The sequence below is a fragment of the Vigna unguiculata genome, chromosome 4 (assembly GCF_037176805.1).
Source record: "Vigna unguiculata cultivar grain cowpea cultivar isolate G323 ecotype 2 chromosome 4, ASM3717680v1, whole genome shotgun sequence".
In the NCBI taxonomy this organism is placed as follows: domain Eukaryota; kingdom Viridiplantae; phylum Streptophyta; class Magnoliopsida; order Fabales; family Fabaceae; genus Vigna; species Vigna unguiculata.
In genome coordinates, this window is record NC_140795.1 from 43,681,552 (window position 1) to 43,697,056 (window position 15,505).

General features: G+C 30.5%; 1 protein-coding gene across 2 annotated transcripts; it reads right to left on the reverse strand.

The window, feature by feature from the left end:
• Nucleotides 1-6,316: 6,316 nt before the first annotated feature.
• Nucleotides 6,317-15,266, reverse strand: LOC114181229 (short-chain dehydrogenase TIC 32, chloroplastic-like). 2 transcript variants are annotated; one of them, XM_028067624.2, is made up of 8 exons: nucleotides 15,115-15,266; nucleotides 11,572-11,803; nucleotides 11,410-11,489; nucleotides 11,135-11,288; nucleotides 9,451-9,529; nucleotides 7,785-7,869; nucleotides 6,774-6,844; nucleotides 6,317-6,645 (listed from the first exon to the last, which is right to left on the reverse strand). In XM_028067624.2, the coding sequence occupies exons 1-8, from the start codon at nucleotides 15,218-15,220 to the stop codon at nucleotides 6,481-6,483; spliced, it is 972 nt and encodes a 323-aa protein (XP_027923425.2). In that variant the 5' UTR covers nucleotides 15,221-15,266; the 3' UTR covers nucleotides 6,317-6,480. The 2 variants fall into 2 exon arrangements, with proteins under 2 accessions (XP_027923425.2, XP_027923426.1); XM_028067625.2 differs by having other exon boundaries at nucleotides 11,572-11,811; nucleotides 15,115-15,246.
• Between the last annotated feature and the right edge of the window lie 239 nt (nucleotides 15,267-15,505).

The following is a 15,505-nucleotide window of genomic DNA, read 5'->3' on the forward strand; positions in this document are numbered from 1 at the left end:
TCAAGTTGGTGAAAAAAAAATCACGACCCCACAATTAGGGGTTCCAATATGGGTATGGCCGTCCAATCGGTCTTCAGGCCGTAAAAATAACGCGAGATTAGTAAGATCTACGGAATTTAATTAATTAAATAAATAATTAATTAATAAATATGAGAGCTGTGGAATTTAATTAATTAAATAAATAATTAATTAATAAATGTGGGAGGGTAGTGCATTTATGACATTTAATTCTGTTGTGTATGATGTGAAAAAGTTCTAACTCATATGGTTGAGAGTACTTTGATTGTGTGCGAGGACTTGGGTTTGAGTCCTATGTATGCCAATTATGTGTTGTGTATGAGATAATGCTTGAATTGTGTGTCTTAGCAAGAAATATAAGTTGGCTTGGTGGTTTAGCTTTGACTTGGCATTGGGAAGGTCAAGCTTTAAGTGGGGAAATTTCAGGTTAGGGGAGCTGAGCCGAAATTCTATGTTTATATTGTTGTTTTGTATGATCTGTGATGGAATTGTGTTCTGAATTTCGTGCTATACCTGAGGGAATAAAGGGGGTTCTATTTTAGTGTTCAATTATGCGTGTATGACTAATGGGATTGGAATGAATGAAATGGTATGAATTTGGAGTATATTTTGGGTGAATTTGTTGCTGTTGTGTGCGTGAAACAGTGTCAGAGTCTGCATGTCTCGCTCAGGCGAGTCAGACTCGCCTCAGCGAAATATGCAGGGACTCGAAACTCTTCCCAGTTCGACCATCTCGCTCAGGCGGGGTGTGTTGGTCTTGGGCGACAGGTCATCTCGCTTAGGCGAGTATGCCTCGCCCAAGCGAGAATTCGTGTGCGTTTGTGTGGTTTGATTGAACAACTCGCGCAGGCGAGGTTGATTGTGGTTTTGAGCGGGAGTACGTCTCGCCCAGGCGAGACCCTCTCGCCTAAGCGAGATCTCGAGGGGAGGTTTGTGGTTTTTGTTGAACTTGTCGCCTAGACGAGGCATTTTAATCCTGGGCGAGCGAGGGTCTCGCCCAAGCGAGTAGGAGCTCGCTTAAGCGAGATTACGTAGTGGTTAAGCAAAGGCTCTTAATTTAAGCAAGCAAGGGTGAAGATGTACGTTTAAGAAAGGTGTACCTGTTGTGTTTATAAGATGAGATGAAACTTGCAAGAGGTGTTCTACATGGCTTTTAAAATATCTTTTTGGTGGGTTTGCTGGTGTTCCATGGGTTGTGGCCCGGAACGTATCCTTGAGTTGTAGCTCGGGATAGGGGTTAAGCACGTGGCACTCTATGGGTTGTGGCCCAGAATGACTTCCCTCGAGTTTTGGCTCTGGATAGCGGATGAACACGAGGAACCTTGAGTTCTGGCTCGGGTTGGCGAGTGTGCTGGTGTGAGTGTGCTGGTTGTGGCCAGTACGGATGAGTCCAGATGGATTGCCCTCCTCAGTGGTTGCTGACGAGTTTGGTAGTCCTGGGACGTTACAGACTATGTTCGTACTTGGGAACTCCACCTGGCGTTACGGTGTGTGATCCGTAGCATGGTTTCCGCACGTGCTCTATCGGTTGTGGCCGATAGGTGTGGCAGCAAGGCACCTTGAGATACTCAATAGAAGATGTAGAACACTGCTAATATGGTTGTGGCCATGTGAAGAACTGGAACGTGGTTCCCTTTTGTACTTAATATACATGGTGGTGGCCATGTGGAGGGAAGGTAACGAGTCTTCCACTAAGTGCATCGGTGTACATGGTGGTGGCCATGTGATGGAAATGGAGTAAGGTTCTGTGGGAAAGGAGAGGGTATTTTATATGGTTGTGGCCATGCAGTATAAAGAAGGAATTGTGTTATTGTTATATTATTTGTATTGATTTTACATGTATATGTATGGTTGGTATATTTTGTATGTTTCAACTGTTAGGTCACCCTATCTGCTTGTGTTTGGCGATGATCGTGTATGCGGTATACGTGAGCAGGTGATGATGCAGGTGGAGCTGGTGAGACTTAGCTGCGGAGAGGGGATGATTAAGGGAATTTTTATGTTCACGTTTTTATTATTCTATTTAGAATACGATGTAAAGGCTCATGGCCTATTTGACTAAACTCACAGTTTTGTATTTATGGACTTATTAGAAATTTAATGAAGTTTTACATTTCCCGTGTTTTGGGAAACGAGGTATTATTATTAAATGAGATTTTAATAAATGATGCTGACGTATTATTTCTATTTTGTTTTATTAAATTCATAATATCCGGACGGGATGTTACAAGATGGGTCAGGATAGTGAACTTGCAGACCCGCAAAAGAAATTTGCACTTGTATATATATTAGTTACTATTTTTTGGACTGTGCATTAACATTCTAACTTTTTGTATAACTAAAAAAGACAAGTATTATGTATTTTTTAACATGGTTAAATTTGAAGAATACATCATATATGTCAATGTACGAACATGGATATAATGAAAATGTTGAATTATCAATTTATCATCCAACTCCTCAAAGTCTTTGCTGCTTAATTTTGTGAACTTTTTAAAATTTCTCAATTTTTTGAAACATTGAATTTTATCATAAAAATTTAAAAAAAAAATTAAAAACAAAAAGCGAGCTGACCTGCACTTACGCGGGACATGTTAAACTTTTCAACTTGTGTTGAAATTGCAGGGTGGCCGACCCACATTGTACGGGCTAAGTGCAAGCTAGGCCAAAATGAGTCGAATCAACCCGTATTACCATCCCTACTCGTACTCACAAATATTAATATTTTATACCATTTTCCATATTCTAACTTTTACTTATTTTCTATGTTTGTAGACGGGTATTTTCTATGTTTATAGACGGGAACTATACTAATTTTAAGTTTTTGTTTAAGTCTCGTTGGATAAAAATAAAAACATTGAGCATTATATAATAATAAAATTAATTTTTTAATTTAGAGGTGGCATCCATCTCTAATATGTAAATTGATGTTAGAATTTGTTTCCCATATTAACCAAGTGAACAACAAGTTATATTCTTTACATAACTTTTGTCGGTTATGTTCAAAATTGTAATATTTAGAATTTTATCCCTCATTAAATTAAAATATTTGTTCCTCATTATATATATATCAAAGTAATTTCACATAACCCATAAAGTAAAGCATCAGGGTGTGCTGCATTTGCAACAGTGAAACAACACCATTCATTTAATTCTAATTGGAAATTCCAATCACGTCACGTCATCCAATAACCATGTACTTCATAATTAAATTGGATTTACCATGCGCAGAAAAAAAAAATATATAGCCAAATCATAAAATTTATCATACCCAACATAATTGAATTCCTAAATTTAATAATTAGAGTTCTTTAAAATTGAGAAAAAACATAAATTAGAATTTTTATATAATTTGGAAAATGAGGAGAATCATAAATTTATAATAAGACATGTTTTGATACCGATCGTACAATATGTTTTTCATATAAAACCAAAATTACAGCACAATCAAATATTAATCATTCGCTCATTTTTGTTGAAAATAGAATATGAAGCACAGGAAATAATAAAAATGATGAAAATAGTGAAGGTAACGAAATTAAGAACAAGTATATGACACAAATATAGAAATTATGTACATTAACAGAAAAGCAGTTACGTGACGGCAAATTTTTTTACCTTTCTGCTATATGTGTAAGTGATATTTGGATTGTCCACGTTAAGGGAACTAATTGCTTTAATTTAAGTGACAAGCATGTTAGAATCTTGGATTTGCATGTCTATACGAATTGTGATAATGATATCTGGTATATGAAATTATGGTAATTAGAATTTCCCTGCTTGCTTGAGAAAGTGTGATGCTTGGTATTGTTTTCATATCAAATTGACATTAATATTGTGATGAATCTGAGTATGATCTATGTGGGTATCCGTAGAGGATCTTGGATGTTTGATGTCATTTTTGAATTGAAGAATTATGCAGAAATCACATTTTGCATAATTATGCAAACTTGCTGGACGAGTTTTCAAATCAGAAGCTCCTAGACATTGGAAGTTGTTGGACGAAGCTACTCACAGGGCGAGTTTCAAAGTCAAAGGCTTTCTAATTTGGAAGCCGTTGGACGAGTAATTATCGCTGAACGAATTATTTGAAAGATTTTCTTCTAGAGTCATAATGATTAACTCTTGGACGAACCATTTGTTTGCTAGTCGAAAATGACAAATTTTTACGTCTCGTCTAACGAGAAAATGTACACGTTGGGTAAATAGATCAGAATCTAAAAATTTACTTATTGAGTTATTTGAACAAGATCTTGGATGTTATAGTGTTTATTTTGATAACTGATTGATGAAGGAGTATATGATGATACTAATTGAAGGAGAATTAGTTAGGGTACTGTAGTATAAGCATCGATAGATAAGTATTCAAGGAGAATTAGCGAATGTTTTTGGAAGCCTCCAGTACCTATAATATTTGGAGGTTATACTGAGGAGGTTTTAAACCTCTATTACATGTAGAGACTCCAAAAGAACTTTGGTAAAAAAATTTAAACCTATAAGAAATGTGACATTTTTATAAGAGATATTATTGTTTATAGTGAAGAATTTTATTATAAAGTTATTTTATTTCAATATAAGATCTTGAAAGATTGGTAATTTAACCATTCATAATAATAAAAATGAAAAATTGTTTTTCATGAAATAATTTTCAATTTAATTTAATATATACAAATGGGAATTTTTTTTAGGAGTGTCATCGTGGTCATAATCATTATAAATTGTTATCCCTAACTATTTACACTAGTGCAGTGAGGGCTTTTGGCCCCGGTTACTTTCGTGATTCTGCCTCGGTTTTAGAACCGAGGCATATTAGAGCGAGGCCAAAAGGCACCTCCTTTTGGCCTCGGTTATCACCCGAGGCCATAGCGTCTGTTTTCTGCCTCGGGTCTGAAAGAACCGAAGCCATAGCGTCTGTTTCGTCTTCGCAGTGGTGGCTATGGCTTCTGCTGCTGTTCTGGCTCATTCTCGCTCACCGTTGCAGTGGTGATGATGACGCGCTGTTGTAGTGGTTTCTGCCGTTTCGCATGGATTTGTGTGGTGCGAAATTGCACGTCTGGTGAAGATGACTCGCGCTCCCATGGTGGTGTTGTGTGAGGATGCGCTGGTTTCATTGCAGGTGCTGATGGCAGGTCACGGTGGTGCGAGGTGTTGCCATGGTTGTCACTGGTTCTGTTGCAGAGAACACAATGCATTGTGAGGTCCGTGAATGGTGCAGCTGCGGTGGTGGTGGTGGCAGCGAAGTTCGCGCAGAGTTTTCGAATTGACCCGCATCGGGAGGTGATTTGCAATCGGTGAACCTGGACAGCGCGACGGAGGCGACGACGCACGACTATTGATGGCAGATGCTGGTCGGCGACGGAGGCGGAGCGTGATGGTGGTGGTAGAGCGAAGAAATTCGCGTAGAGAGAAGAGAGTTTGGAAGACGATGAATAGTAGTTAGGGTTCGCGAATACAGACTTTATGGCCTCGGTTCAATTAATAACCGAGACCAAAAGCCCCCTTTACTGCCTCGGTCCTTAAAGAACCGAGGCCAAAAGCCTGATGCTGACTTTATGGCCTCGGTTCAATTAATAACCGAGGCCAAAAGCGCCCTTTACTGCCTCGGTCTTTAAAGAACCGAGGCCAAAAGCCTGATGCTGGTGGCATTTTTGAAAATTTGAAAACTGGGCTGCCTTATATGCTTCGGTTCATTTGTAACTGAGGCCTAAAGCCCCCTTTATTGCCTCGGTCCTTAAAGACCCGAGGCCAAAAGCCTGACGAAATTGCAAAAATGCCACCGCCTCCTTATAGGCTTCGGTTCAGCTGTAACCGAGGCCTATAAGGCGAAGTAAAATGTCAAATTTGCACTAGTGTTAAAGAGTATTTTTTATGTATAATTCATCACATTTTAAAATTTAGAAATTAATTATAATTTTTTATTTATAATAATAATTATTTCAATAATTCATATATTTTTATTTTATAATTTAGTATTTAGATCAATTATTATAGTAATTAATAACTTTTTATTACTAAAATTAGTTCAGTGAAACATGTTCTTCCAGTGATAAACATCACCTTTTAATTTGGGTCGTTACATAGACATCACCTTACAATTGTTAAATTGTTAAAATAATAAATCATTTTTATTACTAACTTATAACCATTATATAACAAATCATTATAGAAATTATTCAGAAAAATTATTTCTCCAGTATGAACCATGAACTGACGTGAATACTCACAAACTTTTCCCAATGGTTTTTACGGCATAGATATATCTTACAATAATTTTTTTTGTAAAACAAAAAACGGAGGCTTTGCAATAACATTTAAATACATATATGTAATAAATCCACCCTTACACAAGGCATCAAACTTTAAGGTTGAACAACACAATTTTCTTACAAATTACAACATGTTTATTAACAGAACTACATTTTATTTACTAAAATGGTATTCCTTAATTACCATTGTCACTGTTCATTTTTGGTTAGTTAGGTTCATGCTAAAATCCCATAGTTTCTTGGCCAAATCCATGTCCCTTCCATCCAAAGATGTTTCTGAAACATTATTATCTGCAAAATACTTGCCACTCATTCCACTCACTTGTGGGTGCAATGCTAAATAGCATGTTGTTGATGCTCCCTATCATCATGTAATTAAGACAATCAAATGGTAAGACAAAACTATAGTTATTCAACAGTAAGAGTTAAATGTGTTAAACTTTTAAGTAACAAAAAAAAATAATCTATTTTCATAGTCATTCAACTTACTTGCTGCACATTTTTCAACACAAATCGCTCTAGGTAACGAATCACAAATGGACCTAGAATATTCTTTATACCTGCACAAACCATACAAAGATGGCGATAAAACTGAAGGTGTATATCATCTTATGGAAAAAGTATACTTGGAAAAAAATATACCTTACCTATGCGCTGATGTTGAATACATACTTATAAAAACATGTAAGTTTGAATTCATTAGGTAGAACAACTAATGAATTGAACACAATTATTGTCATTTTTCAAGCAATGTCATTGTTTATGTACAAAATATAAGATTAATACCAAAACACTGTGTTGAAAGTTTTGGAAGATATCTCAAAGTAGAAGATTGTATATAGGGATGTCAAAAAAATATGTATCTACGGGTATTTGCGAATAAAGTCTGTAACGGGTATAAAATGGATATTGAAAATAAATATTCACGGATGATGGGTATGGATATTTTTTTATACCCGCATGTTAATGGGACAGTATGGATATCATAGTATCCATACCCATGGATATCCGTATTTGCTATATTCTAATTTAAATTAAAAAATTATTAAAATATTAACACATTGATTTTGAATGAGTTATTTTTTATCAAATAGTTTTAAAAAATCTTCATTTATTGGTAAATTGTCATTCAACACTATTTAAATGAGTTATTCTCACTCTGTTTGAATTATAAAGGTTATGCATTGTATTTTTATTTGAATTTATGGTTAAATTTTTTTATTAAATATTTTTTTTTTTGTAAATATCGGCGGATACCTGTGAATATCCGTAAATATTCAAAAAATATGCAGGTACTCACATAACGGATGCACGGATATGGATACGGTACGGGACAAATATTTATCCAATGAAAAGGATACGAGAGAGCTACTACCTGTAACTTACCCGTCCCGTTGACATCTCTAATTGTATAGATCTAATAATTTAAATATTTAGAAATTTAAACACGGTTATTTACATAATTTTCATGTAGATTGTAAATTTATATAAATATATTACCTGTCAACAATCGATTGTGAAGATATATATTTGTAGTAATAACTCCTGGATGAAGAGAATTCGCAGTAATATCTACTCCATCTTCCTGGTCAATTTTAATATTGAAAAAAAAGTATTATGTAAATATCACAAACAAATATTTAATTCATCTTGTTGTTTCTTAATTTTGAAAAGTTACATCATAAACAAGAAAAACAACCTTTTATAAGCTTTCATTTACTGTCCTAACTATTTCCTATACATTTTTTCAAAATACAAAATAATGTGCTATTAGATGGTGCTTTTATTGATAAAATAAAAATAAATATTTTTGTCAAATAAAAAAGAAGACGAGAAACTTAAGCTTTTTAGGTCAAAAGTTAACAGTTTAAAACTTTTGTTAAGGCTGAATGGGAATCTCTGTAACAGCAAGGCTCACCAGGTTTTGTCTTAAAAGAGAAACTAAAGGCTCTGAAAAGGTGAACTAAACAGTGGAAGCAACAGCTTGGTAGCATATTAATGAACAAAACACAGATGTTAGGAGAGAAATTAATGAGAGATAAAATGAAGAGTACAAAGGTTCAGAGAGGAAATATGAAATAAAAGGAAATGTTTGGGAGACAGAGTTATTGTAGAGTGTGGTTGGAGCAAATGAGGTCATAGATATGAGAAGTAAGAAAGGTTGTTTTCTTTTCAAGATTGACTTTGATGATTTAGTTGAAAGGTCTTCCAATTTTAAGTCAGTTGAGATAAACATAGTTAGCATCATCGTCATTTTTAAGATATTGTTTCATTTGAAATTTGGAATTCCATAATAATTTTGTCTTTAAAAGGTGTTTTTAAGGAATAAAGGAAGACTGTATATTTAAATTGTTCTTGATCTTGTTAGAGATCTGACGTCAACTAAAGATAAATCGAGTCTACAGTATAGTATAAGAGGGTGCAAACATTATCTTTTAAACCAGTTTTGTAAACTTAAGTTAGGCTTAAAGTTCAATTCTTAACATAATATCATAGTCACGAGTTTGAATTTGTTCTAGCTAGATTTTGTATTTGTTTAACCTATTGTGTCATATATCCACTCTTTGATATTTGTTGTTTGTTAAGTCTATATTGTCACCTATACTATCAGGTTGCTATCGAACCACCCATTAGTGTCTAGTCTCACACTCAAAATGTATGTTTCGACGTGAGGGACATGTTGGAGATCTCACATTAGCTAAAAATAAAGTGAATTTATAGTATATAATAGGATGCAAATTTCACCTTATAAATTAATTTTGTGAAGTTGAGTTAAACTTAAAATTTAGTTCTTAACATATCTTAAATTCTAAACGATATAAAACTATTAAGAAAATGTGAAGGATATCTAACAATTTTTTATGTAGTGCTTGTAAGAAATTAACGAAGATGGTAATTAACTACAACTAAGAGGAACAACCCTACGGTTCATAAACTCAGATTCTAAGTACGGAGGTTGGAGAAGCATGTTAGTTGGTATTTATTTATTTATTTCTAAAAGCTAATAAAGCATAACAACTCTTTCTTAGGGTTTTAGTATCTGCAAGTAGAAACTAAGCCTTTTTTTCTTCTGATTTTTACTATAGACAACCACATTGTTTCATTAATTATGGTTAAAAGAACTTATGAATTAAACAAAATAATGAAAAGTTGAGTGTTGTAGAACCTTGAAACGTCTTGCAAGTTCATTGGCATGTAAAATGTTAGCAAGCTTTGATTGTCCATATGCACGCCACTTGTTGTAACTATAACATATAAGAAAGCAAATGAATTATGAAAAACACTTATACATAGTTTGTAATCATACTGTAATTCTAATATTTTTGTATATGCAGAAATTTTTATATCTTAAAGATGAAATAGAAATATTGTATAAATTATAAGAAAACGATACATTTTACTTAAGTCATCAATAGAAGAAATATATTCAACAAAATTACCACTAATAATGAAAGTTAATACTAATGTTTATTGGGCCTTGCTAACCAGTGTCCTAAAGACACTGATTAAGGATAATTAATATATATTGAATCTTACAAAAATGTATAAATAAGTGTAGTATTAAATAAAATCTGATCTAATAACAATTAATGCACCTTTATTTTATTTAAAGGACAAAAATGTCAAATATTGTACAGGTGTATTTAATATTTTGTTTAATGTTCACAAATAAAATTTAAAAACCAATTAAATAATAAAATAACTATATTTTAATGTTGCTAAAAATTAAATATAATTAAACATAAAAAAATTTAAATTAATAGAAAAAACAACAAAAAAAATAGTGTTAAACATAAAAAAATTTTACAAAAAAAAATAACATAAGAAAGTTTAAAGTAACATAAAAATCAACAAAAAAAAGTAGTGTTAAACATCTAAAAATTTTACAAAAAAAAAAAGAATAATTAAAGTGTTAATTTGAGATTTTATTAGTTTGTTTTTTTTAGTAAAGATTTTAAAAATTCTAAAGTTTTTGTTTTGTATTAGAAAGTTATTGTCTAAAAATCTAAAAAAATATTTTTGTCTTTATAAAATTTGTTATGTGCATTTATCTATTTTAATTACTGTACTAAATTATTTCAACTTTTAATGTAAGAATGATGATACATTAATTATTCCTTAACCATTACCTTGAGAGCACTGGTTAGCATTCTCCATGTTTATTTTAGTGGTGGATACGAGGTCAACCATAATAAATCAACATTAATTATTGCATCAACCAAAAAAGATAGATATTAACCATGTTGATACTTAGTTGTCATTAAGAATAGTTTATGCTATTTTTTTTTTGTCTTGTTATGGTGGAACATTCATGAACCTATTATAAAAAAAAAAAAATTGTATAAGAAGTTTTATAAAAGAAAAAGAAAAAACAAATTAAAATCCACTTCTCCATGGACTTGAGAGGATTTTAATAAGGGAGGGTTTAACTTTCTCATAATAGCATTGATTAACCTATCTAATTACTGACTGTTGGAATTTTTAGGACTTTTAAAAATATAAGAAATATAATATATATATATATATATATATATATATATATATATAATATGTTATACGGAGGAACATATTTTGTATTTTATTGATATAATTATATATAGAACAAAATATAACAAAATATCAAGTATAAAATATTTAAAATATTTCACTCCTAATCTAAAATAATAACTAATTTCCTAAAATTGAAACATATATTTAAAATTGAAATATTTCTTAAAAATTAATTTAAATAAAAAAAAATTAAGTAATATTTTCAACATTAACTTAAAAAAATACAAAACTGTTAATTATCATATGATAACGATTGACACAAGTTGAATCGACTAACATAAATTCGAAGTAGTTGGTACCTTGGTGGATCATTAATTTTATCGAAAAGGATTCCTTTAGGATATGTAAATCGATGACCCATTGAGGAGACATTAACAATTCTTCCTTGGATCTTACTTTCTTTTGTTGTTTTCTTCATATTATCCAACAACAGATTTGTTAGAAGAAAATGACCTGTCAAATTATGTTCCACAAGATGCAAACAATGAGATTATATTTTTTCACAATTTCTCAAAGTTTATTTGACAACCCACCGAATAATGTATTGAAATTTAGATAAATTGAGAATATATACCTAAATAATTTACGGCAAATTGAAGTTCAATGTTATCCTTGGATAGCATGAAAGGGGGTGCACAAATCCCTGCATTGTTTCTTAGAATTTAAATAAAAAAAAATTAGAAAGAATTATTTATTACGTAGTGAAATAGTAAATTAGAAAGTTGAATGATCTTACATCAAAATATTCAATGGAAGAGAAGTTGAATTAAACTCAGCTGCAAAATGATAAACAGAGGCCATTGAACTTAGGTCTAACTTCATCACATCAACTTTAGCAGTGGGAATTTGCTTAAGAATTGATTCCTTCACATTATATGCATCAATCATTTCAATCACTCCCATAATCACATGGACACCACGCAATGCAAGAACTCGAGCTGTCTCTGCACCTAAACCACTTGATGCACCTATTGTTCTTTCAACAACAACAACTTCAATCAAAATTTGTATGCATATGTAGCAAACAAACAAAAGGTTATGGAGTTTTTAGTTTTATTATTTAAAAAAATCTATATAAGACATCATTATAAATTTTTACATTTTAACTATGTTTTACCCTGACATTCCAAAACTCATTTCATTATATGAAAATTTTAAATTAAAAAAGAAAAAATTATAAAAACAAAATAATTTCTTTCACCAAAATATAATTATATATATATATATATATATATATATATATATATATATATATATATGTATGTATATGTATATGTGTGTGTATGTATATGTGTGTGTATGTGTCAAAATGGATTCTAATCGGTGAACTAATTCGGCTCACGATGGATTTAAGTCCGATTGGGTTGAGAAAATTTCTGTTTTTTAAAGAGTGGGTTGAACTGAACCCGACTCACTTAACTCACAGGTTAAATGGATTCGAACCGGGTTGAGTGGGTTGACCCACTTAACTCACCAACATTTTCTTACAATTTTTTTAAAATTCTTTTGTTATAATTATTTACTACTTCTAATTATTTAGGTTCACAATTTTATATTTTTAAATGCAAGAATGTTACTCAATAATATTTGAATAATTTTGAGAATTAGGTAAACACTTTGATTTCACTGTTATAACAAATAAATTAAGTTAATTTACTATCATTGTAATGTAATCAATATACAAAAATAAATTGTAAAAAAAAAATCGTAAGTGAGTCAACTCACTAACCCACCAACCCGTGATGGGTCGAGCCGGATGACAATATTTCTGATTCACTAAAAAATAAGTCGGGTTGAGTTTATCCATTTTCAGCTCAACTCGTGGTGAGCTAATCCGTGACACCCATATATATATATATATATATATATATATATATATATATATATATATATATATATATTTAAAATAAAATATTTTCTTAAAAGGTAGTCTTGCATGTAGGTTATAGTGTTGAATTCCGTCTCAGCACCATTACATTTATAAAGACGAAGAAGAAATAATCGACTAACTATAAAGATTTTAGGGGTTACAAGAGGAATGATAGGTAAATAAAAAGAACTTAGAAATGTTGAATTTGTGCATTTGTAGCTTTTGTGACAAAGCCTTCCCAAAGACGACATTTATACTTTAATGTTAGCAAGAAAATATTGTATTTGAATGTTTTGTGAGTATCTTTGAATAATAGTGTATTTGGATCTCCTGCTATGGTTGCATAGACATCTCTTGCGTTTGATGCAATTTTAATCAACAACATTTTCATCACATTAGAGGAAGCATAATAAGTTCGACTTATTAGGATAAATTGACATAGTTCAACTTATTATGTTATGTGAGATATTTTTTGAAGTCATAAAAAGATCATATTTTTTATATCTTTTGCAACTATAACGTAAAAATAATCGATACCGTAAATGTTTAAGAACCGACATAATAAATTCCACGTATACATAGTGTTAGGACAACTTGGTGATGCGTGTGATTTGTAACAATCTAATCAATCTAGTTATTGAGCAACGACGGATTCTAGTTTATCCTTAGGAGATCATGCCGCCTAAAATTTTAAATTTCTTTTAAAAGTATATGTAATAAATATTATATTTATGAAAATTAAATTATGCGTATTCTTAATTCGTCTTTTATAAATTATAACATTTAATATTAATAAATAATAAAATATAAAATTAAACAATAAAGAACAAACGAATTTATTGAAATATTTTTTATGTTTTCTATTATTATCAATTTTTCACATATTGTATTTATTTTGTACTCTTATATGTTTTTTTTTATTTGTGAAAAAAAAAATAGGAAGTTAACCACAAACTCTTATGTTCTGATTTAACATATGTTCTAGTCCATTATTGAATATAAAAAAGATAATTCTCTTTTGTTTAAATTGATAATAAAATATTAATTTAGTAAATAGTATTTTTTTTTATCTCATGAGTTTATTATATATTTATTTTTTTTGTGAATATAGAATAAAAATTATATACTATATTTTGTTATAACCGTTTTAAAGAATGGATTTATTTTTAGAAATAAGAAGAGAAGATATTCGTAAAGACATAAAGATTAAAACAAGACAAATTTTACTTCTTTCACATATTTCGAATCCTTTGTATACTTTTAAACATAATATTAAAGATCCAATTTTTTAGTTAGAAGGACTTTCTTTTATGATTAAAAGAATGATAGATGCAAGGAGGGTTTCATATTAACTCTTTAAAACATATATAAATTTTAAATATATTATTTTGATCCCTCCAAATCTTAAAGTAAAGATCCACAACAGTTACTAAGATATAATGTCATGAGTTATAAGGATGGTTTAATAATAAAGTTAGAAAGGAGGGTATGAGAGGTTGTAATTCAACTTCCTCTACTAATAACTTAGATATTACTTTTTAAGAAGTAAGTATTATTGACAATGTTAGTTGTTATTATTTGTTTGTGTGGAAAGTTGAAACTATCTCTTTCACCCTCCTTTCCAAGCTCATCACCAACCTCATGCTTTCAAATTGTTCTCAGCCTTCCTTTGAACTTTATCACTAAATCATCTTTATATCTCCTTTTTTATGAAGATAATCTGGTACTTTAAAAATCTGTTACTAAAGTTATTTGGTCAAAATTTATTCACAATGCCGATTTAATTTTTCTTTTAAGAAAAATAACTAGAGTTATTTGATGGAATAAAACAAAAGCAGTTATAAAGAAAACTAGTTATAAATCCCTTTCTAAAATAAAAATTAAACACCAACTTTATCACGACAATAATGGTATGGGAGTCCTTTCTTTTTATGGGATAGTGTTGTTTTTATAAGAATTAATGATAACAAGTGTCTTAAGAAAAAATAGTTATGGAATAATTAATGTATATTTGTTTTATTATTTTTATATTAAAAATTAAAATAATTAAGTCTATTAATTAAAATAATATAAATGCATATAATAAATTTTATAAAGATAAAATTGTTCTTCAAATTTTTAAGATATGAAATAAATAATTTAAAATCTTTAAAGTCTTTATTGAAAGTTTAGATAATTATTTTTTCTTATATTACTAAATTTATATATTTACAATTAATAATTTTATATATTAAAATATTAAAATATTGTTTGTTTTTTTAATACAGTGAAATGGTTATACGAATCAAATTCCTTTATTTATTTATATATTTTATAAGATTATAATGTTTTCTTTACCTCATGAAAAATGTGACGAGTCTTGAACAGAAAAAGAAGAAGATTGAGAAAGAGAAAGAGAAAAAGAGTGACCTGTGACAATTGCAGTGAGAGCATGACCATGGATTCCAAGAGTAACTTCTTCTGCAGTGGAAGATGATGAAAACCCAGAATCTCCTTTTCTATTGAATGCCCACATCTTTCTTTTCTACTTCTATATCTTCTCTATTCATTGCAGAAATGCAGTAGCAGTTGCTGATATAAATATGTGTGTGTGCAGTAACACGCCTACACAAATCATAAATGAAGGTGTTAGATGGCATTTAGGTGAAAGAAATCACGACCCTACAACTGTGAATTTTTTATTAGCATTTTCTATACTCTAACTTTTATTTATTTTCCGTCTTTATATATAGGAACTTATTAATTTATTGTTGGGAATTGATATGTGAATTTTATTTTGAAAATGAAAAAATGTTATCAT